The sequence below is a fragment of the Podarcis raffonei genome, chromosome 4, assembly GCF_027172205.1.
Source record: "Podarcis raffonei isolate rPodRaf1 chromosome 4, rPodRaf1.pri, whole genome shotgun sequence".
NCBI classification, from domain to species: domain Eukaryota; kingdom Metazoa; phylum Chordata; class Lepidosauria; order Squamata; family Lacertidae; genus Podarcis; species Podarcis raffonei.
In genome coordinates this window covers 42,018,728-42,045,089 of record NC_070605.1, presented here as the reverse complement: position 1 = coordinate 42,045,089, position 26,362 = coordinate 42,018,728, and the positions used below count along the sequence as shown (strand labels likewise).

General features: G+C 40.5%; 2 protein-coding genes across 6 annotated transcripts in view; one reads left to right on the top strand and one right to left on the bottom strand.

Moving 5' to 3' along the window:
- Nucleotides 1-447: 447 nt before the first annotated feature.
- On the bottom strand, nucleotides 448-10,193 carry MPC2 (mitochondrial pyruvate carrier 2). The gene is made up of 5 exons (XM_053386390.1): nucleotides 9,797-10,193; nucleotides 4,908-4,948; nucleotides 2,436-2,520; nucleotides 1,966-2,077; nucleotides 448-682 (listed from the first exon to the last, which is right to left on the bottom strand). The coding sequence occupies exons 1-5, from the start codon at nucleotides 9,900-9,902 to the stop codon at nucleotides 643-645; spliced, it is 384 nt and encodes a 127-aa protein (XP_053242365.1). The 5' UTR covers nucleotides 9,903-10,193; the 3' UTR covers nucleotides 448-642.
- Nucleotides 10,194-10,651: 458 nt separating this feature from the next.
- The window catches only part of DCAF6 (DDB1 and CUL4 associated factor 6), a 49,286-nt gene continuing 33,575 nt past the window's right edge, over nucleotides 10,652-26,362 (top strand). For 2 of the 5 annotated variants that reach the window (XM_053386382.1, XM_053386383.1), the window contains exons 1-5: nucleotides 10,652-10,907; nucleotides 22,579-22,640; nucleotides 24,154-24,246; nucleotides 25,128-25,313; nucleotides 25,798-25,911. In XM_053386382.1, coding sequence (XP_053242357.1) covers nucleotides 10,814-10,907; nucleotides 22,579-22,640; nucleotides 24,154-24,246; nucleotides 25,128-25,313; nucleotides 25,798-25,911 — 549 coding nt within the window. In that variant the 5' untranslated portion in view covers nucleotides 10,652-10,813. Of the gene's footprint in view, nucleotides 10,908-22,143; nucleotides 22,252-22,578; nucleotides 22,641-24,153; nucleotides 24,247-25,127; nucleotides 25,314-25,797; nucleotides 25,912-26,362 lie in introns of those variants that run through there. The other 3 variants (XM_053386384.1, XM_053386381.1, XM_053386386.1) reach the window with 2 other exon arrangements.

Sequence of the window (26,362 nt, the reverse complement as noted above, 5' to 3'; positions counted from 1 at the left end):
ATGGTTAGGGTCCCGTGCCCCTGAGCAGTATAGAACTTAGTATAGCTCAGCACTGATTATACTTCAGAAAACTGACCACTGCTCCAACCGTTCTGCCATCTGAAGATACTGATTTTAATCTAAAATGTTTACCTTCTGTATTTCAGGCGGAGGGATCACACAAAGCATATTATGAATTTAAGTATTTTTCCATCTTCAACATCTTAGTCATGACTTAACTGTGGCATGAAAAATGTAAATCAAGTTGGTCCAGTAGCACCTTCATGCACAAGGTAGTTCCTCTTGCCAAAAAGATGTGTGTGCCCAAGTATCACCAAACCTACCCCCAACAGCTGCAACTCCATACACTGCATCAAATGCTACCGAAAGGGCAGTTTTGGAGGAAGGGGTATTCTGCAACCACAACCACTGCTCACAGCCCTTAAGATCAGGAAAAACCTACTAACGTTACGTAGCTTAAGGTTTTATTGTTTAGTAGAAGGTTTTATTTCCATGTAAAGAGACTGCTTTCTAAACTTATAGAAAAAAACATGCTCTACCAACTTTAGTAAAAATTCACACAGGGCAAAATGAACAAGATTAAATCTAGGTCCCTTGGGAAGTTGCTTTGCAGATGAGATCTGAGGAGCTGAGCTTGAATTTCTACTTCTCCAGTTCTTTGGCTTTTAGGTCTTGGTTATACCTGTCAGAAAAAGAATAGCCAATTATGGTTACAATTCAAGGTTTAGGTTACATATTTTAGCTTTCCCAGACACGATCTGGGTGCATGTGCTTCCAAGGAGGGGTTGCTCTTTGCCAAGGTTAGGATATCGTATACTACTATTGACTGTGGCAGAGGAGGGGGCAGTGGCAGATAAGGAAGGCATTTGGCATTCACACCGTTCCAACCTCCCCACCGCTACACCTTTCCTCTTCCCCTCCCAGTAATCTTCAGTGATGCTGGTGCCAGGAGGCCAAGTAAGCATTGCTGCCCATCCTCACCAAACATTTTTGCTGTGTGTACACAACACAAACTAGTCTTTCTAGAATGCTGAACCCTTAAGAATGGAAAATAAACTTAGGTAGGTTTATTCTAAATGCTACTAGGAAGCTTTAGATTAGGTCATATTTAAACTAGCTACAACTGATGCTTATTCTTTATGCCTAACACTTTGCTGTAGGATGGCTTCTGCCTTTACAACTGTTGCAGTTCCAATACTCAAGACAGAATATAGACTAGCACAACACCTGATGCAAATGGACTGCTATACCCAATTGTGATCTATTTTACCAGGATATTAAGTATAACCACTGGTGGTTTGGATCAGTGAGGGATAATGCTTAAGAAGCTTCTACATCCACTCTACAACTATGTTTTGGCAGGAGGGCCAGGGCAACAGTTGCATGGCTTCAAAACAGTTTCTCAAACTGTAGAGGCTTGGGAGGGGAGTCAGAGGGCTATCATGTTATATCTTACTGAGGCAGTCAGGGCTAAGGATCTGACGGTGTGGGATATGCCACAATTCCTAAAGGGAGGAGAGGGTTGCCAGCGCCCAACTTCATATAGGATAGTTACTGCAGATGCTGAAATGGAGCAGGAAGCAGGTGGAAGAAGAAGAATAGTGCAGAAGCATTTAAGAGCCTGGCAAGGATAGGCGGGGGGATTTCCACTGCACAAGCCAAATAAAGCCTGGATATTGATAAATACAATGGTTTAGACTGGGGACTGAGAAGTCTCACAGGGAAAGGTGTGGGAACAAGCCTCTTGGTTGCCATGCCTTGAGTAGCATGGCAGCAAATGAAGTTTCTCCGTCATCACTCCCCATGACAGAACATTGGATGTTTCATGTACTGTTAAAGCAAATGAGTCATGCCAGGAAAAAGGTTGAGAAGCCCTAAAGTGAAAAAAGCGGCTCAGCCAGTCTGAAGAACAGATCTTAGAATAGGCTACAACGTAAAGTCTTCTGACCTACTTGCCATACCTACCTCCATATACGGTATAGCTGAGAACCTCCAGCACAGCCAACAAAGAAGTTAACTGTAAAGAGACCCCAGTTTTTAGGAATAATAACTAGAGAATATCTCGACCAGATAAGACCTGTTGGATCATAAAGAAAGCAAAGATTTAATATCAAGTAGATTTATTAGTACCAAAGGTCAACAATGATTGTAGTATCAAATGTTCAGATTTGGGGCAAAGTTTTATCTAAACATGATAGAAAAATTCATGCTTATGCCATTCAAGTTGAGTGTTCTCAGTTATTTATGAGCCACTTATCTCTCCCCCCCCACACACTTATAGAATGGAAGATGGCAGCACTAGGAACTGGCATCCCAATCCATAATGTGTTACATGGGAGCAATAACTGGTTCTTTCCTCCACAACTATTATCAGCTGATGATTTTTTTAACATTTAATTAAAAAATATTTAACAGCAAAGTGAGAATAAACATACCTGTGGCCGTTAGCACAGCAGATTGTGATGTGCTGAGTTTATCTGCTGGTCTGGTCATATCAGCCATTCCAGCACATACCAAGCCCTATAAAAGGAAGTATCAGCCAGCTTTAGTGCAGTATTATAGCAGTGTGTCTTCATTAATTAGAATCTAGTCAATGGGAGTTATGGGGTGTTGGGGAGCGGTAGCACCTCTGGTGAGGAAGACATTGTGCTCATTCTGGGGTAGTTTGTTCATCTTTGGTCCCCACCCTGCACTCGACTCTCACTTGTGGCTCCTAGAAGCTATCAGCATGCAATAGTAGCCACACCCTAGGAATGGCTTCAAATGGCTGGCTAAACCAGGTGAAGGTAACCAATGAGTCTCAAACCCTCAGTGTGTTAGGAACTTCCCCTGCATGCAAAGCCAGGCTCTGGTAGATTGAGCGAATGAGACCAATAGTGGGTCCAACGGTCAAGAAGGTAGATTTTGCATGTACTGGAGCAGGAAGTGAGAGGGCAGATGGGGCTTGTCAGTCTGGGAAGGCAGCCCATCTAGGAGAAGGAAAACTCAGATCCTATACCTCTGCTGCTTTGTGGGATATATTTGCGAGAAGAAAAGGTTAAGCAGTAAACCCTACACAAATTCAGAGTGGTGTCCCTAAGACGGTTGGATAGCATCTTGTATACCTCCTTCTGGCAATTCCTGCAGCCAAGCTGGTGCCAGACATATTGCTCTGCTTTCCTTTGGACCACATCAGCAAGGCCAAGAGGGAGGTCTTGTTGTCTGGGCAGCCCAGGACCCCCATACACACTGCCCAGGCTTATGCTCTAGGGAGGTCAGCTGGGTGCTGCTAACACAGCGGTTTGACTTCAGCCCCGGAGGCGCACTCCAGTGTCTCTTGAGACAGACGGATTCCAACAACAACCGTTACTATAGTTCATGCACTTCACAATTTAAGAGCTAGAGTAACTCCCATGTTTAGGGGACATGTTACATGGGAGGAAAAGTTGGTGGAGACAAATAATAAATTTTAGCTGGTTTGGACAGCCAGCTGAATCTTGTGATTCTTAATCCTGTTGAGTGGATTAAGTAGGTGAGGTACAAATAGTGGCTTGTACTACTGCAACTGAAAGAGCAAGAGTTCTTGCTGCTTTCAGAAAGCCTCCAATGTGCTACTTCAGGGATAAGGGTTTTGCCTTTTTCCTGTGCTACACAGGTCAAAATATATGATTGCCACTGCTGAGTGTATCTGGTATTATTAGGCTTCAAACACACTATAATTGATTGATGAAGAAGCATTGCCCATTGACCCAGACATTCCATACTTGTACAGATGAAGCAAAGAAGCTTGGCCTGTTTCAACTGAAAAAGTGCAAAGAGATTCGTCTCCACAGTAAAAAGATGGCAATTATACAAGGCTGGTCCCAGAGGAACTTGACGCCCAGCTAAGAGTTGTTTGAGTTAATTAACATATTGGGCAGGAAATATTTTCTAAAAGCTTTGGGACTTGCTAGACAAGACAATACAGATTTCTTGTCACTTAAAGCATCAGTGAATACTTGGGAATTAATAAGGCGAGAGTGTTGCAGAATAAAGGTGCTACAGCTGAAAAGACCCTGCACTTCATGCTCACTCACCATGCCTCAAAATGTTAGGACACTGAGCAGAAGAAAGATCATACTACACAGGAAAGTTCACGTGGAAGCAAATGGCCCTTGAAATATCAAGGCCTATGTATTTTAAGGGCTTTGTGCATCAAAACCAAATGCAGTATTTAAGAACTGGAAAGTTGTGTTTCCCAATTCCAATAAGCAGTCTTGCTGTATTTATATTAAATGTATGCCCTACTGATATTAGTGGCTTCCAACTAGTGACTATATAAAGTCGCCAATGCCATGGTTGTAGGTACAGGTGCAACAAAATAGCACTATGCTAGTTCAGAGAGAAGACATGCAGTGTTAGTACCTAGTTTAGTAGAAATTTCTGCTAACTGTCAGATGGCATTTCAACACAATTAAGGTGGGATTTATTTCTACATCTTTCTTCCAACATATCCAAATGCTTCTCATGGACCAGCAGAATTCAGGCAAGAAGAAAGAGTTGTCTGTCTATATATACAAACAACATAATTATTTTTAGTCAGGTTCCATTAAAATACATGCACCACAATTTATTTTATTCATGTATAGCCTGCCCGTCTCCCACAAAGGGCTCCAGGGAGGAAACAGAGTGGAATACATTTTTGGGGGGTGGGGAGTCTTGTGGCACTTTAAATACTGACCAATTTATTATGACATAGGCTTTTGTAGACTACAGTGCACTCTTTTCAGATGTATGAAGTGTTATCTTGAGCTACATGTGTTGGGTGGGGGAGAAGTGTAAAACAGTGAGGTCAGAGGCAAATGAAATGCAGTACAATAGTGATAATTACTAGCAGTGGCCAGTCACAACAAAAAATTGTCAATAGTACAAACCTCTTCTCAACTTACCCATTTCATAATAGGGGCCCAGAAAAACACTGTTTTAGGACCTGAAAGAGAAATATTTCATTAGATACATGATTCTCCTGTGTGACGATTTGCACAAAACCACTGAATTGTGTGAATTATTAAAACAGCAAGTAGCCTTGATGCACATGCACCAACAGGATTGTTATGTTTTACACTACAGCACAGGGGAGAAGTGATAAAAGCTCTTCTGCTGAGGTGCAATCAAATATCTGAAAACAGGAAATGGGGGTTATGACACAAAGCACAGTTTTACCAAAGTGGTGGAAGAAAATGCAGATGATACCCACACAAATGAAGAAATATTATCCCCTGCCCCAACACTGCTGCATTTGTCCAGAGGTACCAGGCACTACTAGAGCCAGGGCCTTCTCGGCTGCGGCTCCAATCTGGTGGAACGCTCTGTCAGAAGAGACTAGGGCCCTGCGGGACTTGACATCTTTCCGCAGGGCCTGCAAGACAGAGTTGTTCCACCAGGCCTTTGGTCAGGGCGCAGCCTGACTCCCTCCTCTGGCAACCTGCACAGAGTTTTGCTTAATGGTTGCCATTAACTTGATTTTAATTAATTTTATAATGAAATATTTTTAGAATGTTGGTTTATTTGATTGTTTGATTATTTGATTGTTGTTAGCCGCCCTGAGCCCGGCTTCGGCTGGGGAGGGCGGGATATAAATAAAATTTATTATTATTATTATTATTATTCTGCCATGATTAGCTGGGGCCCCCATCATGTGTGGGTCAGGAACAAATGTTTCTGTCTCTAGTACAGTACTTGTTAACAGTGCAAAAACTACAACAGATCCACAAAGTTGCTTTTCTTCTGCAACACAGGTTTTGCAATTGTCTGTTGATCCATTTTTCCTTGTGTGCAATCATAATACTTATACAACTCTATTCAAAGCACTTCATGAGGAATCTTGACACCAAGCTGAATGCATATTCTGCTTCCTACCTTCTGTTGTCTGACCTGTCCAAACTACTTTTGTACCTTTTTTTGTAGCACCTGAAGGATTTGTTACAAACACTTCGAGGTATAATTAAAAGAAATGCAGAAAACAATGTTGCTCCTATGAAAGTGATGGCCAATTTCACGATTCTCTGGAGCCATTCTTCTTCAGAGATTAAACCAAGGTCTTAAAGAGTACTTTGCCATACAATGTGACCTTTTCACAGGTGTTGAGCTCTATAGCAGCTTCATTAAATGTGAACCCCAAAATTGGGATTCCCTCCAATCTTGTGCCAATTTTTTGCAGTCATTTTGCAGTGTGAACACTGCATTACTCAGTAATCGCTACATGAATTGGGGATCATAGGTATCACCCAGAAACCCAACATTGTTTGATTCGCTCCAACCCTTTTTGCAGCAAAACCCTCACATTTTGCAGCACCTCCAAAATTAGGTTACTGTCTTACACATTGTGGGTCCATACTAGAGTTACTGTTCTTCAACTTTGTTTTTCAATGAATGTATGAGACTGGTGCACAACCACTAAAAAACAAGACAACTGTCTGGCAAGTTCACATCGTTGGTAATACTCTGTTTTTAGTGTCTATTAAGTTTAAAACACACTTAGAAGATGCCCCAAAGAGCTCACTAGGATTGTCTTCTGGGAAGCAGAACTTGCAAGTCAACAGTTACTCACTTGTGAAGGTGCAGCAAGATGTGGGCATTTTACTACAAAACCATTGCAAAACTTTGGTACTGATTTGAAGAAGAACTTCTATAGAAGTTGTTCTAGAGTTAAGCTATGCAACTGAGAGAAACATTAAGTCAAGATGTGATGTAGGTAAATGAAGATGCTACTTTCAGTGATGGGATTATTCAGGTTGTTTTTTTAAGAAATCATTATTCCTAAATATACTTAAATTTGTTGCAATCTGTACATTTCTTGCAAGACAGCAGCCCAGTTATTCTTGATGCATTTGAGGAATTCTAAAGAGCTTTCTATTCAGAGGAGCTACACAAAGAACAAATGGAAAGCTCCAAGTCATGTGGTACTGCTGCCAACACCAACTTTCTATTGCATAGCAACAGTCACGAAAAGCAGAGATGGCTACTTTTCAGAACTTGTCATGTTCTTTAGCAAGACTGACAAACTATTGTGAAAGACAGAAAAAGTACTGAAACAAGTATAGATAATTAGGGTGTTTCACAAACCTGATGTGACAGGATTTTCCTCAGCTACTGCAGCTTGTATTCTAGGTAAAATGTCACTTATCAAATTAGGCCATCAAACTGACCTTCACCATGGACATGACGCAGATTTGGAAAATATGCCTGAATGCCAACAGCAGTTCAAACTTGGGCACTCAGTTCAACAGGTATGAAACTAAGCCACATATTTAGTCAAAACCTTTCCTTTAAAAATGAGCCAACATTTGTCAGAAGCTCTTGAAGAAATGCTTTTTGGAATAAACCTTTTCCTACATGTGGACAGTAAACTATTATTCCATGAATCCCCCTTTCCAGAAAGTGAAGATGACATTGTGAGGAAAGGCATCTGCAACACCTGACGACAATTTAGTGTATTCCTTTCATTGCTTGACTTTACCTCAGAGCCTTAATAATACAGCAAATATATGAACTGCTCATAAGGTATATTTCACAAACATTATGTCAGTAATCCTCAGCACTATTGAGTAAGTTAGAGCAGCACTGTAATTTGCTACCTACAGAATCCAGAGCAAACGCTGAATCAGATAGTGTTCAATCTAAAGTCAGGGACTATACTAAAGTCATGACATGCAAAACTAATTTTAAATTTGCATAAATGTGAAGCAGAGTCCCAACTTCAATTTTAAAGTACAATATGACACGTTTTGCACTACTATAATTCAGTATTTGTATTCACACTTCCCTGACAGTGGTTTATTCCTTCTGCAAGCTTCTTTCACAAGAAATAAATGTTTCTGCCATCAGGCCTTTGGTATCAGTTGGATCACCTTTCATGCTCTTTGGTATTTTTCATTTGTGTAACAGGCATAGTACTTTACTGAATACAAGTCTCCCAATAAAAGTTGAGACTAAAAAGTAGCATAATGCAGGAACATGTTATGTTCTGCACAGAGAATTTACATCCACAATTAAGTAATGCAGTTACTGATGTATAGATAAGGTTAGCTTTTGCAACTACCAGAAAATCTTATGAAAAGTGATTCCTCTGTCCAAACACCACAAACTGGCTTGCACTAAAGAGTGGCAAAGGAAGAAATAATCTTGTTACCGTAATTGATTTTTGTCTTTTTACAAAGGCCATCCACAAATGAAACCTTTAAAGATTTCACACTGGAGAGATAGTGAAGCCAAAGAAGCCAGTTGCAGATAAAAAAGGAAAGATAAAAGAGCTGCATGTTTAAAAATGGATTATAAGTAATGATAAGATAATACCAGTACTTTCCCCAGTAAGTAAATCAAAGGGTGTTTATGGTTAAATTCAGTCTAGAGGAAAAGTCAACATCAGAGTAGGAATTTGTAATCAAGTCTACCAGTTTCCTAATTTTTAGACTATTTTGCTATCCAGTTATGTTGTTGTATGGTTGCTGACAGCCACCAAGAATCACAATGTTTTAGGAAGTTTTGAGAAAGAAAAACCTAATGGCAGTTTCCACCAAAAACCTATATTTCAAAAGCCCCTTGAATGAACAGAAGAGAATCTCCTGACAATATGATAAATGAGGGATGGTGTGTGTGTGTGGGGGGGATTACTTCCTATAACTCACTAATTTTCTTTCAACGTGTGTGGGAGTAAAGTAGTCGGCTACCTTTCTAGGACCTACTGTATAATTTCTGCGGTTAGGCAACCATTAAGGCCACCTCTGGATTTTAGTGGGCCCTAAGCAACAGAACTGCAGGGAATCCTTTCTGAACATGCAAGTTTTTGAGGAGCTGGGGCAATCTGACTAAGCAGCATCCCTTCACAAGAAAATAATCTTTTAAAGGAGCAGACAGTTGCAAGATTGACCCATGCCATGTAGGAAAGCCCCAACTTTATCCTCTAAGCTGACCTGCTTCAATGAAGGACAGGCATCTTGAATTTTAAATAACAGCAGAGAAAGAGGACTTTCAGCAGGTGCAGCTTCTCTTACCCCTACATGACAATTTCTCTTTGCATCTGGTCGCCATAATAAATCTCTCTCACCATTCCCAGTGAAATAAAAGTTTGTTTTCCCAGAAGCATCTGTGTCAAAGAGGGCAAACAGAACTTTGACTTCTATGCAGCCTTTGTTAAAGACAATAACAATTAACCTGCAGGAAGCAGAAGCATAGAAGGCCTGGTCTCAGGCTGCACAAAGGCGGCCAAAAAACTGCAACTCAGACCTCCACAAAGCTTGCCTGCCCATCACCATGGAAGAAATGCTACCACCTTGCAGGAGTTCTCAAGGACAGAGACTAAACCATCTACTTTGCCATGTCTCCAAGTACTAACCAACTCTTGACCTGGGGCTTTTAAATTTTATTTCTACCCCACTCTTTTGCCAAAGAATTCTGTCCCCACCGTGGCCTTTTCCTACTCTCCATAATCCTGTGAGGTAGGCCAGTATGAGAGATGGCAACTGGTCCAAGGCCAACGGCCATGGGGAGATGAACTCCAGTCCCTGGTCTGGAGCGAGCAGAATGACCAGATACAACACAAGCGCACATTTTTCACTATACTAGGGTGGCCTCTCCAGGTTTATAAGCGGGGAACTGAGGCACTGGAGGGTGGGAGGGGGCTCTGTTTTGTTTCCACGCATATATTATTTGTTTTCACAAATAAGTGTTCTCTCTCACTCAGACACACGAACACACTTTCACATACACCATTTCACGAGTTATCCCCAGCTGATGAGCAAGGAAACGACCTCCCCTATCTCCTCCTCCCCTCAAATACCTGCCGGGTGGTTGTACAAGGGACGCAGCCGGGGCGGCAACATGAGCTCGATTCGGTCCAGGAACCGGTGGTAAGAGGCACGAAACCCTGCGGCGGCGGCCGCCATTCTGTGTGCGGGTGACAGCGGCTAATGCAACGAAGCCCCCGCTCGACCTGTCGTCGTCGTCCTCCTTCTCCTCCGTCTGAGCAGAGGAGGGGGGAAAACACAAAAACCCACAACCCCTCCTCACGAACAGAAGCAGGTGGTGGGGCGAGCCGCTGTTCCTGATTCCGATTTGTCCACGGACGGAGCAAGAGGCGGGGCTTAAACAGCTGGCTTTCGCGTTATTGGCTAGCTACGCCATTACCGGCTTTGCCACCCGACGTTGATGACATTCTTGCGGTCAATTGGCGTCCTCTTTTTATGACGGTATGAGCGGCGGACGATGACTGATGACGATTCAAGCAAAGCTTTCGGCGACCTGGCTCCCAAAACAAACATGTCCGCCTTCAATGTTCCTTTGCCCTCACCCAGGATGGGTTTTGTTTTGAAAAGGCTCGTTAAGGGTGGTGGTTGTTGCCCTTTTAACTCCCCTGCTTAGACATCTTTGAGCAGCCCGTGTACAGAAAGCGTAAGAAAAGCCGATAAGGCGGCTTTCTCCCGGAGTCCAGACCTGTACTGAGGGGTGACCGCTAAACAGCGACACGGACGTCTCAATGGCCATTTTTGTGACCGTGAGCGGCGGTAGGACGAGGGGCCGGGTGAATTCTCGCGATATCCTTTGCGAGCGGATCCCTGGATGTGGGAGGAGCAGAGGAGCAGCGAGGGGAGGGGCTTAGGCTGCCGTTGCTGGCGCCCGACAGGGGTGATATTGTTGTTGAGCGGTGGGGTGGTGGTGGTGGTTACGCGCGCGTAAAGCGCGCACGCGGGTCTCCATGGTGAAGGCGGGGGAGGGGGCGGCCTCAGCAAGCGGCAGCGACTGATGTCGCTGGCGGCGGCGGCGGCGAGTCGGATCCCCCTGGTCAGCGCGCGGTGCCATGTCCCGGGGCTGCTGTACCCACCTCCTGTGGGATGTGAGGCAGCGGAGTTTGGGGCTGGAGGAGCCCGGCCTGTTGCGGAGGCGATACCTAGGTGAGGAAGGAAAAGGGCGAGAGGGCGGGGTCTGAGGCGCTGGGGGAAAACTGAGGTGGTCGTGGGTCGCCCTTGGCCCCCCCTCTTTCTCCGGCTGAGGGGAAGGGCGGGCGGGGTTGTTGCGCGCTGTGGTAGGGCTGCTTCGCTGACCCCCAGCCCCCTCCTCGGGTCATTGCTCGGGGCGGGGTGGGGAGAAGAGGCGGCCCTTCAGCTATGGTGGTCGGCTCAATAGCTGACCCCATTCCGTCCTTCTTCTCCCTTCCCTTGTATATACAGCAAGTTTCCACGACGGTTTCGTGAGGGGGTGGGGGTGGGAATGAGCGGTGGGTCCTTTTTGGAAAAGCAAAACCGAACTGCGACGGCACGAAACGTTCAGAAGTATTTCTAGTGTGCTTGTCTCTCTTCACGGATAATTCCCCCCCTCCCCCGTTTGCACTACGCTCGGAGATTTTTCTGAAATAATTTGGGGAGTGGCGTTTCACTCCCTCTTTCTGCAACTTCCCCTTCATCTTTGGATGCTGAGTTGGAACTCGATAGTACTTATTCTATGATATATAAATTTTCTCACACACTTGCACCCCCCAGCCCGTGCAAAAAGTCGCAAAGAGAAATCAGAAAGGCTTAGTGTCTCTGCTTGCCATTGCCATGAGCTAAACAGGTTGTGGATGTATTTAACTGTTGAAGGCATTTTTAAGTGTCATAAAACTGTACCTCCCATAGATCCCCCCCACAACTCCCTGCAAAGAAGAATGTAGCACGTGATTGCTTCTGGTATATTGATTCATAGAAAAGTTTGGCTGTTTTTGCTTGTGTTAACAAATCTGCATACATAAATAACTATCATTTATGGATTCTGGGTAAAGTTTGTCTTGGGCAGTGATAGCTAGTTAAATGTTGCACTTTTTCTATTAGAAACATACTAATTTCGCTGCATTTTCTGAAAGCATTACAATATTGCTACAAAAATTGGATTTCCCCCCCGATTTTAATTTGATTTTTTATATACAAACATAATATTCTTTGGACTCAAGGACAGCTTACTTTTTTACCCAATACTGGAGGTCTTCAATCTGTTCTTTAACATATTGCTGAATAAAAGTAGATGAAAATTTATATGATGACATATATTTGATAGTTTAAAAGCAAATGCACCAATCTACAAGGGATATTTGTTCTCATGACTTTCATTGATCCGCTTCCTACTGAACTTGTGTTTGATATGGATGGAAGTGAGGCATTCATCAGTGATACGCACCAGAGCACAACTAGATTTGGACTTGTGCCACAATCTTTCCCCCACATGTTTTATTACCTCCCTTTCTCTGGGAATTGGCTTCAAAGTGAAATTTAAGACTATTTAAAGGCGTTATCAAGTAGCTTTCCCCACTCTGTTCTTTATCTATGGTCTGATTGACATCATTGTCATTAGGTATAGAATCACAGATCTAATTGGCTAGAGTTATCTTATGATGATAACTTAAGTGCTATAACTAAGTGTAAGTTACTAATAACCATGTGTTAAGTGTAGGAATGAATTGGGGAGGCTAATGCTCAAAGAAGTATTTTATTACTGCAGAAATATTGACTATGTATTTCAATTATTATTTAATTGGAAGAAAGAGGTCTTCATAGATTTTACTGCGTAGACCACCAAAAACAGCTCACTTGAAAAATATTTTTTACATCACTGCTCTTGCTTTCTTTTCTGTATTACAGCAAGGGCACAGGAGCAGAGTGATGACCATGTTTTTTTTAAAGTGATCTTTTGGAGAGGGTCATGGCATGTTACCTTGTTGTACTGTTTGAAAGTTTAGTTTAATTTAGAAATGAGTGCTTAAAATGAGAGAGCTCCTTTGTGTATTTTGATCCAATATAACTTTTAGATGTGTATGGCATAAAGTTTCAATGTATTCTTTGTTATATTTTATTTACACCTTCATGTTTTTCATTACAGTAATAGTACAGCTGAGCCCCATTCTCTATTGATTTGCATCAAATGGTTGCTTATACAGTCATTTTATGTTATCTTGTTGCAGATTTAGAGTCAAAATATGTTAAAATGCTATACTTTTATATCTTGACACATACCTAAAGAGAAACACATATTTACAAGTTAATTCAGTAACAATTTTGAAATTCCTCAGTCATTGTGGCTGAGAAATCTGTTAAAATGTACTTTATATTGACTTGTTAACATTTTGAAGGAATTGCCCTTTCCCCCAGAGAACATCAAATCCTAGAGACATGTAGAATTATATAAGTTTCATAGGCCACTCTTTACTGAAGTAATCACCTAAAGTGTTTGAGAATCTGTAAAGAAAGTAGCTAAATCTATAAGCCTTCTTGTCCTCTCTTTTGTTCTTAAAGTGGCGAGTGGACTCATTCACCTATGGTGTCCCCAACCATGTAGATGAAGGAAACAAAATTTGCTATTGGATAAAGGAACTGAAATAAACACAGTTTTGAAAAATATGTTTGTCACAGCCTTTGTCAAAGAAATTGTTTCTAATTGTAGGTTATGTGTTTGGGATATAAAATAATAATTGTAGGTAATGTTTGGCTATGTGACGCTATATATTTGGAATTTAAAAGCATATTTATATTGTGTTCACAGTAACTGATTTTGAATTAAAATAGCCACCTGTAGCCTGAGTTAAATCAGCAACCAACATTCAAGCCTGAAATTACCTATTTTATTGCTATTGTACTTATTTTCTAACAAACCTGCATTTGTAGTAGTGTAGGTATTCATAGCTTTATTTAATTGCCACACTTTCAATGCCACACTGAGCAATGAGAAAGTATGAAGCAGCTTTCTAAACTCAAATCTGTGTGGGAGGAAAGAGCAGTGATATATTAAAGCACCTTGGGAATACTCTAGGATCCAACTTTGTCACTGATGCCCATGTGGTTCAAAGTGCTTTCTACCAGCTGAGGCCTATTGTAGATAGAAGTGCAGTAGGAAGTTATCAGTATTTTGGTATAATCCAGATTACACTGCAGCAATGTGTTTTGTTTAGGACTGCCTTTGAATACTGTTAAGTAATGAGCTAGTACAAAATACAGCTGCAGATTTTTGATAGGGACCAGCCAGTTGGACCATACCTCATAATTTCTTAGATATCTTTACTGATTATTGGTTACACAGCTTTGGACAAGGGCATTTGGAGGTATGCCGGCTACACAGCTAGTAGGCCAGTGCATCTAGATCATTGTGCGATTTGCACCTCTCTGTGTTCCCATCTTCTGAGGTGAGGGGGTGACAAGTGGGGAGAGTAGGCTGTTTCACTTGTGATGTCCTGCCTTTGGAATTCTCTTCTCAGCAAGATTTGCCTGGTGCCTTCTTTGATACCCTTTTTGCTGCCACAATAATACGTTTTCTGGGCTTTCAGTTACTTTTCTTTTGGTTTCAACTTTTTGACTATGATTTTTATTGTTGCTGCTTTTAGTGTTTTGCCATTGAGTTGTTTACAACCTTTTTGCTGTTTTAAATATTTAAATATTTTGTACTGGCTTTGTTGTATGAGCATATTTGTATTGAAGGGCAGCATATAAAATTACCAGAAGAAAGTTTTGTCATACCCATTTACAGACATACAGACAAATTAAGCAGGTGTGGAAAAAGGCAGCAACAGTCCTAAAGCAACATCAGTGTAGTGGACTCAACTCTGGAATTTCCTCCCACTAGAAATCAGACAGGCTCTGTCCCTATTAAGTTTCAGACAACAGCTTAAAACAGTTTCATTTCAGGCCTTTGCATCATGAACATGGTTCTAATGCGCTACACTGATGTTTTTATTTATGTTTCAGGTTTTGTGCGTTGTACATTTTTTTTATTTGTAAGCCTCTGAGATGTGGTGAAAAGCAGTGCATATTTTTTTAAAAAAGAAACCACCACCACCTGTTGTATGAAGTCTGCTTCTGACAGTCTGTTCCAAAAATGTAAAATAGCATTCTCATTATTTGGCCACATCGTCCTGTTAGCAATCCTGATGGGCTGATATGCTCACACTGTCATGAAGGTGTTTCCACCAAGTTTCTTCAGAGAGATACTTTTGCATTAAACAGCAAATCTATAGCAATATCTATACATTGCAATTGCTTGTGTGTTAATTACTTGAGCTATATCTAATGCTGTAGCTCTGCTGGTGCAAGAGACTTGCATGTGTACATTGGGACTTCCATTTCTTCTCTTCCGTCCTGTGCCCTTCCATCAGCTCCAGAGGGTTGGGGGATTCTGCTGCTGGGTTTCTGCTGGCATAACATTGTCTACAACCCAATGCAATTAAATATTGGATCACAACTAAAAGCTTTAAAAAAATAAAGTCAAGAGTTGTTTAATATTTAAAATATTTTATTTCAAAATACAGCTTTATTAGGAAATATATCTTTTTTTAAAAAATGTAACACACTAGTGGGAGCAGGGAGAATGAAGAGACTGTAAGATAGACTGAAGAAGAGTAAACTACATTTTAGAGAATATGTGGCATATTGCAAAATATTTACCATAAGCAACAGTAGTTAGAAGTATAATTGTTTAAGAACGATCATAGATTGCCTACCTTCTTATAGCATAATCTTTAGTTCATAGCACTGCAGCTTTTAGTTGTGCTATCAAATTCATTATTAATACAGTGGCATTAGTTTGAAAGGGGCTCTAATGCAGTTTGAAAAAGTTTATAGGTCTTGTGAGAGTTGTTTGCTTAGCATTGCATTTCATGTAGGATGACACAACTTCAGCATGCTTGGGAACAAGACTAGAGATACTTTTAGAATATAGCCTTGCTGGTCTCACATCTGCAGATATGTCAATTTTAGAGGTTTGTAAAGTGAATGATGTATCATTTAGGTCATTTGCTACAATTTAAGTACAGTATAGTAGTTTACCTAGCAATCTTGACAATGACCAAGTAATATTTTTTGTTTGGAAAAAGTTCAGTGTAGTAATTTTAGCAAATATTTATTTTAACACACGGTAATTTTCAAATGTGTGTTAAAATAAATATTTGCTAAAATTACTACACTGAACTTTTTCCAAACAAAAAATATTTTAGCAAATATTTTAGCAAATACTTATTTTAACACACGGTAATTTTCAAATCCCCTTCATGGATCACTGCCTTGCCGTGGCGAAGGGGCTTGAAGAACTCAGAGAAGCTATGAACTATGCCGAGCAGGGCACCCAAGATGAACAGGTCATAGTGGAGAGTTTTGACCAAACGTGATCCACCTGGAGGAGGAACCGGCAAGCCACTCCAGTATCCCTGCCAAGAAAACTCCATGGACAAAGACAACAGGCATATAAAAGTTATGACGCTGGAAGATGAGCCCCTCAGGTTGGAAGGCGTCCAACATGCTACTGGGGAAGAGCGGAGGACAAGTACAAGTAGATCCAGAGCTGATGAAGCGGCTGGGCCAAAGCCAGAAGGACGCTCAGTTGCGGATATGCCTGGAAGCGAAAGGAAAGTCCAATGCTGTAAAGAAAAATATTGCATAGGAACCTGGAATGTAAGAACCATGAACCTGGGTAAGTTGGATGTGGTCAAAAGTGAGATGGCAAGAATAAATATTGACATCCTGGGCATCAGTGAACTAAAATGGACGGGAATGGGCGAATTCAGTTCAGATGACCATCATATCTACTACTGTGGGCAAGAAACCCGCAAAAGAAATGGAGTGGCCATCATAATCAACAAAAGAGTGGCAAAAGCTGTACTGGGATGCAATCTCAAAAATGATAGAATGATCTCGATACGAATCCAAGGCAGACCTTTTAACATAACAGTAATCCAATTTTATGCACCAACTACTGGTGCTGAAGAAACTGAAATTGACCAATTCTATGAAGATTTACAACACCTTATTGAAGTGACACCAAAGAAGGATGTTCTTCTCATTATAGGGGATTGGAATGCTAAAGTAGGGAATCAAGAGATAAAAGGAACAACTGGCAAGTTTGGCCTTGGAGAGCAAAACGAAGCAGGGCAAAGGCTAATAGAGTTCTGTCAAGAGAACAAGCTGGTCATCACAAACACGCTTTTCCAACAACACAAGAGACGACTCTACACGTGGACATCACCAGATGGGCAGCATCGAAATCAGATTGATTATATTCTCTGCAGCCAAAGATGGAGAAGCTCTATACAGTCAGCAAAAACAAGACCTGGAGCTGACTGTGGCTCAGATCATCAGCTTCTTATAGCAAAATTCAAGCTTAAACTGAAGAAAGTAGGAAAAACCACTGGGCCGGTAAGATACAATCTAAATCAAATCCCTTATGAATACACAGTGGAAGTGAGGAACAGGTTTAAGGATTTAGATTTGCTGGACAGAGTGCCTGAAGAACTATGGATGGAGGCTCGCAACATTATACAGGAGGCAGCAACGAAAACCATCCCAATGAAAAGGAAATGCAAGAAAGCAAAGTGGCTGTCCAATGAAGCCTTGCAAATAGCGGGGGAAAGAAGGCCAGCAAAATGCGATGGAGAGAGAGAAAGATACAGGAAATTGAATGCAGATTTCCAAAAAATAGCAAGGAGAGACAAGAAGGCCTTCTTAAACGAGCAATGCAAAGAAATAGAGGAAAACAACAGAATGGGAAGAACCAGAGATCTGTTCAAGAAAATTGGAGATATGAAAGGAACATTTCGTTCAAAGATTACTATAATAAAGGACAAAAGTGGTAAGGACCTAACAGAAGCAGAAGACATCAAGAAGAGGTGGCAGGAATACACAGAGGAATTATACCAGAAAGATATGGATGTCTTGTACACCCCAGGTAGTGTGGTTGCTGACCTTGAGCCAGACATCCTGGAGAGTGAAGTCAAATGGGCCTTAGAAAGCACTGCAAATAACAAGGCCAGTGGAAGTGATGGTATTCCAGCTGAACTATTTAAAATTTTAAAAGATGATGCTGTTAAGGTGCTACACTCAATATGCCAGCAAGTTTGGAAAACTCAGCAGTGGCCAGAGGACTGGAGAAGATCAGTCTACATCCCAATCCCAAAGAAGGGCAGTGCTAAAGAATGCTCCAACTACCGCACAATTGCACTCATTTCACATGCTAGCAAGGTTATGCTTAAAATTCTACAAGGAAGGCTCAAGCAGTATGTGGACCGAGAACTCCCAGAAGTGCAAGCTGGATTTCGAAGAGGCAGAGGAACCAGAGACCAAATTGCAAACATGCGCTGGATTATGGAGAAAGCTAGAGAGTTCCAGAAAGACATCTACTTCTGCTTCATTGACTATGCAAAAGCCTTTGACTGTGTCGACCACAGCAAACTATGGCAAGTTCTTAAAGAAATGGGAGTGCCTGATCACCTCATCTGTCTCCTGAGAAATCTCTGTGTGGGACAAGAAGCTACAGTTAGAACTGGATATGGAACAACGGATTGGTTCAAAATTGGGAAAGGAGTACGACAAGGCTGTATTTTGTCTCCCTGTTTATTTAACTTATATGCAGAATTCATCATGCGAAAGGCTGGGCTGGATGAATCCCTAGCCGGAACTAAGATTGCCGGAAGAAATATCAACAACCTCAGATATGCAGATGACACAACCTTGATGGCAGAAAGTGAGGAGGAATTAAAGAACCTTTTATTGAGGGTGAAAGAGGAGAGCGCAAAATATGGTCTGAAGCTCAACATCAAAAAAACGAAGTCTCATCACCTGGCAAATAGAAGGGGAAGAAATGGAGGCAGTGAGAGATTTTACTTTCTTGGGCTCCATGATCACTGCAGATGGTGACAGCAGCCACGAAATTAAGAGACGTCTGCTTCTTGGGAGGAAAGCAATGACAAACCTAGACAGCATCTTAAAAAGTAGAGACATCACCTTGCCAACAAAGGTCCGTATAGTTAAAGCTATGGTTTTCCCAGTAGTGATGTATGGAAGTGAGAGCTGGACCATAAAGAAGGCTGATCGCCGAAGAATTGATGCTTTTGAATTATGGTGCTGGAGGAGACTCTTGAGAGTCCCATGGACTGCAAGAAGATCAAACCTATCCATTCTTAAGGAAATCAGCCCTGAGTGCTCACTGGAAGGACAGATCATGAAGCTGAGGCTCCAATACTTTGGCCACCTCATGAGAAGAGAAGACTCCCTGGAAAAGACCCTGGTGTTGGGAAAGATGGAGGGCACAAGGAGAAGGGGACGACAGAGGACGAGAGGGTTGGATAGTGTCTTCGAAGCTACAAACATGAGTCTGACCAAACTGCGGGAGGCAGTGGAAGACAGAAGTGCCTGGCGTGCTCTGGTCCTTGGGGTCACGAAGAGTCGGACACGACTAAACGACTAAACAACAACAAAAAATTTTCAAATAAGTTTTAAATTCAATGCAGATGGCATTCCTGCTTGTATTCATGATTGATTGATGGTGAGGAGGGAAATACCGTATCATATGGGTGACTTATCTAGACATGTACCTGATATATTAAAAATGGTGTGTTGCTTTGCTGCCTAAAGACCAGTGTTATACTAAATCTGCTATTTTAGCCGTGCCATACATACATAATAAAAATAATGTGTTTGGCATTCATTCCTCAACATTCTTGACAGGCTATAGTGCAACCAAGGTAAGTGTGTTGGTAGTGCAGAGAGGTAAATATACCAGAAGGAGTGTCTCCACCCCCATCATTCAGCCTGAGGTTCAGTGCTGAGGGCCTTCTAACGGTTCCCTCCCTGCAAGAAGTGAGGTTACAGGGAACCAGGCAGAGGGCCTTCTCAGCAGTGGCGTCTGCCCTGTGGAACACCCTCCCATCAGATGTCAAGGAAATAAACATCTGTCTCACTTTTAGAAGTCATCTGAAGGCAGCCCTATTTAGGGAAGTTTTAAATGTTTGATGTTCTGTCGTGCTTTTAATTCTGTTGGGAGCCTCCCAGAGAGGCTGGGGAAACCCAGCCAGATGGGCAGGGTATAATTTTATTATTATGATTATGAGCTCCCAACTATTTGCAGTGTAGTCTGGACACAGTGAGAACTAGGCCTAAGTCCTTGGTTTGCTGCAGAGAGCGTGAGCTTCTGCTTCTGCTAATGTTCTCTACACAATATGAAACATGCAAAATGTGATATCTTTTATGATCACTTAAACCTGTAAAAGCATATAGCATATTAAATTCCTTTTGTCATCAAAATAAAGTTGCTTTTGTGAACTTAGTATTTTAAATGTTTGACTTAGTCTGTTGCTGTAACACTGTTTAACTCAGTTAAAAGCTCAAGTGATTGTAACATTATCAGTGACTAAACAGGAAAGGTTATATTTAGCCATGCACTCATTTAAGATCTGTAGTATGTCTGAAAGTGTAATACAGCTATCAGGATTGCTACAAACAGAATTCTTTCTACTTGCACAATAGTTTTTCCCCTGTTCCTGAGTGAGAGGAAAATACATCCCAACAACTGAAATTAAAATGGGAAATTAATACTTTAATTTACTTATTGAAGAGTATTTTTAAAAGGTGATACTTTAATTAAAGTTATAATGGTTGTGGTACTCAGAATACTCAAAAGTTTCAGAATTATCACTTCCCAACATCACATAGAATACTAAAATCTGAATTTTCTCCAGCTTTTTTTTTTTTTTATCCTGTTGGGGACAGATGTCCTCGGTGCTCTGAGCAACACTGAAATTAACAACATGTATATTGATCTGCAAAGAATAGCCAACTGTGCTGCAGGAATCACTCAGTGATCCACAATGTATCTGAAGCTGTCACAGCTCTGGAATCACTGTTAAGTAAAACAAACTGGAAATGTACAATTTTCTTCAGAGAACAGCTAATATGCACTTTTTTTTTTTGCTGGTGATCGTATAATATTTGCTAATGATTCTGTGTAAGTGGAAAGGCAAATGCAGCAGCTGGTGAAAAAGAGGAAAAAGTCAGACTGGAAAGGAAGATATTGAAAACAAAATCATGACAATTGCCTGAAAAGTCTTGTTAAAATCAGTGTTGAAACTGAAAAAGCTAAAAGCTATATCTTGGCAACAACAAACACATTTGACTGAAAGGGCAATAGCAGCATAAGAAAGATGGTATGGGCCAGCTTTAATAGATTTTTATTGCATGATGATGAGTTTCCAGTGAAGACTTATAAACATAATTTTACAACACAACTATCATGCCTAGTGTGATAATTTTCTGGAACAGATGTTGTATAGGTTATCTATACTATAGTACCTATACAAGCATATATAGGTCAGTCATATGGCTTATTTTCAAAAGAGCAAGTAGATTTCCTTGCCTTAATATATTTGATCTTGAGAGATCAAAAGCTTCTGCTTGGCAAACCTAAAATGCTTTGGGCCAATCCAGTGGCAAATAGAATATAACATTGATTGCATTAAGGGAAAAACAGGTGAGGATGAGTTGGATACGGGCAATTCCTCTGCTTACAGTGCTCATCTGATGTTAAGTATTAATTTCATAAAATGAAGGTTTTAATACATTCTCACAAAAAAATCTTTAGAGTGGAATTCAACACTTTTATTCACACAAGTCTCCACCTTTCACTATTTCATTCTGCAGCCTCTATGTGCCCCAAAATCTGTTCCAGAGGGTCCCACAACTTCCAAAGCAGACTTTGAGGATGTGGGGGTTATAAGGGAGAGGCGTGGAATGCGAAGTCTTACTGTACAAATGGAATGGACTCAGGCCCTTCCAGCTCTACAATTTTATGATTCTGTGGAATCTGTTCTGCATGTTGGATACAACCTTAAGTGCAACCTGTAATGCTTGTAAGACTGGTAGACTTGATTTATGTTTACATGGGTCTTTTTGTAGAGAAAGCTTGCCCAAGCAATACTAGTTTGCTTTTATATGATTGAAATTCATACTGATTTGTATGAGTGGAAAGACATCTTAAACCTTTTAATTCCAATATATTCATTTACATAATTGTGCATGCTTCTTTTCCTCATGGTTTTCTTTGCACAATGTAAATAATTCATATATTTAAAGTGCACTTGATTAGGGCATATGATTGTTTTCTCCCAAAAAATCACATAACAGCTGAGCAGGCATATGAAGGAACTGATTTGTGAGAGGAAAATAACTATCTAGAACTCTTATTTGCCAGCAGCTGGATACAAAGTAGCTAATATTTTACCTTAAAGTATGGGGCGAGTGTCTTACCATATCATACTGAATCTTGGTCACACAATGTTTTTTGTTAAAGCAAAGACAACTTACTCATTTGGCAGTGTTCACTCTTGTCCTTGCAGATGAAACAACAGGAGGGATCAGGGGCATGTGGGATGTGCTATTCCTCAAGGAAGGGACACCAGGGAAAACCAGGACATTTTAAGTGCTGAGGCCTGTGGGGAAATCTGCTCAAGTTTGGGGGCGGGTACGTATTGCCTCTGACATTGTACTGATTGGGTGATGATGTGTTATGGTTCTTCCACCTGGACCCATTTTAGGATGGGTCAATGCACGCATGGCTGGATGGAACTGAGAAGGAGCTCACCCATCACCCAGAAAATCCCATTACCTTTAGGAAGGTTCACATTGTGGTTTAAGAATCTTAGCTGTAGAGGCAATGCAATACCTTCCATAGAAAGAAAGAAGGCACCAATACATATATATTTATAAAGCATTATATTTTATAAAAATATTAAAAATTACTTTTGTAAGTATCTAAACCTTTTTGCTAATTTTGCATTTTCCCCTCCAGGAAGGAGAGAATTTATCCAAAGATTAAAACTTGAAGCAACGCTGAATGTGCATGATGGCTGTGTAAGTGATTTTGTTGTTGTTGTTTAAAAAGAATGCATGCTTGAACAAGAAGTTAAGTAATGGTAACTGGCATTTCCATGACAAGATGAACATGAGCTTTTAGTATTCTTCCAAGTATATCTACTTTATTTTATTTTATTTTTTTCCCTACTGAAAATTTGTTGTTATAACACATTTTTAAAAACATGTTTGGACGTATAAGATTGTTCTTGTAAGTGTGGTAAGAATTTACTTCTACACCGCCTTATTCTTACTCAGGTGAGGACCATCTTTTAAATAAGTAAAGGAACCAAGGGAATTATTTATTATAGCTATTGCAATAGGGCAGAGCTCAACTTAACGTGATTGCCACTTAAGAAGAAGGTCTGGCACGAGGAGCATCAGAACAAGGGATTTATAGGCACAGCACACAAAGAGTTATAAACATCAAAACATAACATTCTTAAACATCCTTCTACATACATCACGAAAGGTTACAGGTAATGGGATGTTTAAAATGTAAGGCTCCTCTGCAATTACCTTGGGGCGCACCCCAAGTGCCCAGGTCATTTTGACCTCAAATGTTGCATTTATGTCACTGTTCCCCAGGCAACCAGACCTTTGGCTGTGTTCTCTTATCTCCCAGGAAGCTTCAAGGATAGCTGATTTTACACTCTGCAGCAAACTTAAGATAGAATAACATCCTGGAGGGCTATTTGTGCCAGTTTCAGGGTCAGATAGGAAAGGAATGCAGCATGGTAGTAATAAAATACAGGCACACAAAATAAAGCATAATACATTCTAGCCAAAGGTTCAATACAATTAATATTGGAACATTTTTAAAATAAAAAAAATCTACATCCTGGGACTCTAATTCTTATATCACAAGGAATTTGATCTTGTGGAATAAAGGTTTGTTGGGAACATGATAATTATTTTAATTTTCATACATATGTTTTAAAGAGTAATCAAAATATAAAAAATAATTTTGATATTTTCCTTTATTTCTAAAATTAAATTCTCCCGTATGATCTTTCTCCATAGACTTCATTATAGGAGAGTTTAGATACTCAGTTTTTTATTCCAGGGATAATTGATAAATGCCCCAGTGAAAATGAGTTAATTTAGGCTGCAACCCTATGCGCACAGGGTGGATTCCAACATTATTTGAGCGGGAGTCTGTTCCATGGACATTGTTGGATACAATTCTTGCCCCATTTTTGTCCATGGCCTTGCCTGCCCCCTTTATGTGGCCCCTGAAAGGTTGCCCAGAAGGGAATGTGGCTCTTGGGTTGAAAAAGTTCCCCCACCTCTGTCATATGTGATGTTCTGTGGTGGTATAAACCAAAGACACTGCAAGTGTGAGAGAAGTACTGCTCATGCAGCTGAATATACAGGTGTGCAAGTCCTTATACAAAGTATATGCATAATTAGCTGAGCTGTGTTGTTTTCTGGTAAAGTTAGATAGTTTGCATCTTAACATTGTTCACCCCTTCTTTAGATATTAATTATTGTGTTAAATACTTGCTTACAGGTGAATACAATATGCTGGAATGATACAGGAGAATATATTTTATCTGGATCTGATGATACTAATCTTGTAATTACTAATCCATATAGTAGAAAGGTAAGATGATCTGCTGTCCCTTTATCCATTTTTCTGAATAGTCAAAATGTTATTAAAAAATTTTTTGTAATTGAAAGCTCTGTTTTTTGTGACATTGCATATATAATGGATTTGCTTGGTTATTCTTTCAAAACAGTACATCTGTCCTGTGTAGGAGAGTTGCCGCAAAACATATTAAGTCCACCAGCTCTGCACAAAAAGTTTTCAGTGTTATCTTGATACCATGATTTCTGCCTTATTACTCTTTATATTGTCTCACCGCCCCTCACCACCTTGCACTGTACTATTGTGTTGTAGTGCAGTTGCTAGAGCTGTGCATTGGTCAAAGCCTTCAGTTATGAAATTACCTGGTGGATGTAGAACCATCCAGAGTGTGGTGTACCTTTTTGGTCCAAAGGGCCAGATCCTCATCTGTCTCCATCCCTGCAGGCCAGCTTTGACAGATGGCCAGGATGACCCATATGTCCAAATCCTTTGTGCAGCACTTTCTGAGCATCTTACAGCCAGTGGGCTGTCTGGGCTTGGGAACCACAGTTCAAGGGGCTCTGTGCTCACTTCTTCCCAAGTGCCAAGCATAGGGCTGGCAAAGTTGCTTTCTGCAAGGATTGACCACACAATCAAGTTTCATATGGGGAACTCAGTTGCATAGCTGTGCCTCTATACCTGCCCCACATCGGTGACAGGTGTGGGGCAGATGGGTGTTATTTGGGGAAAACAATTTCAGGCCAGAGATTACTTATCCCTGGTGTAGAACAAGAGAGTGGATTATGACGATAAAATAGTATGGTAGCCTGCTTTTTGGAATAAGGTGAGAAAGATAGATGTGATCAATATTACCATAATTAAAATGTTAAGCTAATACAGTAATCCTTGTTTTCTAGGTTTTAACAACCATTCGCTCAGGACACAGGGCAAATATTTTTAGTGCAAAATTTTTGCCATGCACCAGTGATAAACAGATAGTGTCCTGTTCAGGAGATGGAGTCATTTTTTTTACCAATGTTGAGCAAGATGCTGAAACCAACAGACAGTGCCAATTCACATGCCATTATGGAACTACTTATGAGGTACTGAAAATTAATATTTCTGTTGTATCTTATAACTATAAAGTCATGAGTGCTGACTATTGCTTATCTATTCTTTTTCACACTGCAGTTTAATAACCTAAAGTTTGGCCCAATTAGATAATATGGTCCAAATTTTCTTGTTTACATTCACCTCCTATTATTTAAGAAGATTGCCTGGGCATGATTTTTTGTACCTTGCCTTTCAGTCTTCTAAAGAACACCTTCCCACCTCCAAAAAACTATTTGTATACTATAAGGCAGTCTTACATTATTACATTGCTTTTGTTACAACTGATTTGAAACCCCCCTCTATTTCTAAATCAGCTTTCCATGAGGTGTGCAGGTGGGAGGATATTTTTCAAGAAAATAATATCAAGCCTCCTTGCATACACAAGTTGTTCTATGGTATTTTGGATCCTGGCTTTTATTTTCAATTGTTTAAGGCTGTTGCCATTTTAAAGTATACTATTTGCTTACGTTTCAGATCATGACAGTCCCCAATGATCCCTATACTTTTCTATCTTGTGGAGAAGATGGCACTGTGAGATGGTTTGATACTAGAATCAAGACAAGTTGCACAAAAGAAGATTGTAAAGATGTAAGAGACACTTTTATAAGAGGGTGTGAATAAAGAGCTATATTGTTTTCAGAACCTGAGATCTCATAATCCTGGCCTGCTTTGGTCCTGATGCTGTTAAATCTAGTGAGGTGACCATGAACTATATGAAGGAAAAGTATAATTTGTTATTTTTGAAATATGTATTACTTATCTGTCATATCATAATACTATAATATTGAACAGATATGAAAAACTTGATTTGGTTTGAATTCAGGCTTTTTATGAACTATTTGATATGTTACAGCACTTTGTTATGGAGCATCCTTAAACTCATTGATATTTAGATAACATAAGAATCATTCCAGCTGTGAAAATAATTTACCAAATTCTTTATGACTGTAATAGTAATAGGATTTATTTTTCTAATTTATACAGAGTTGCTTCCAAGTATGCATTTTACTTAACTATTTTACCTCATTTTTATAGGCTA

Coding starts and splice junctions, on each gene's coding strand:
- MPC2 (XM_053386390.1), bottom strand. CDS start 9,902: ATGGCGGCCGCCGCCGCAGGGTTTCGTGCCTCTTACCACCGGTTCCTG. Junction 4,949..9,796: donor CTTGTACAACCACCCGGCAG/GTATTTGAGGGG, acceptor TTTCTCTTTCAG/GTCCTAAAACAGTGTTTTTC. Junction 2,078..2,435: donor TGCTGTGCTAACGGCCACAG/GTATGTTTATTC, acceptor ATGATCCAACAG/GTCTTATCTGGTCGAGATAT.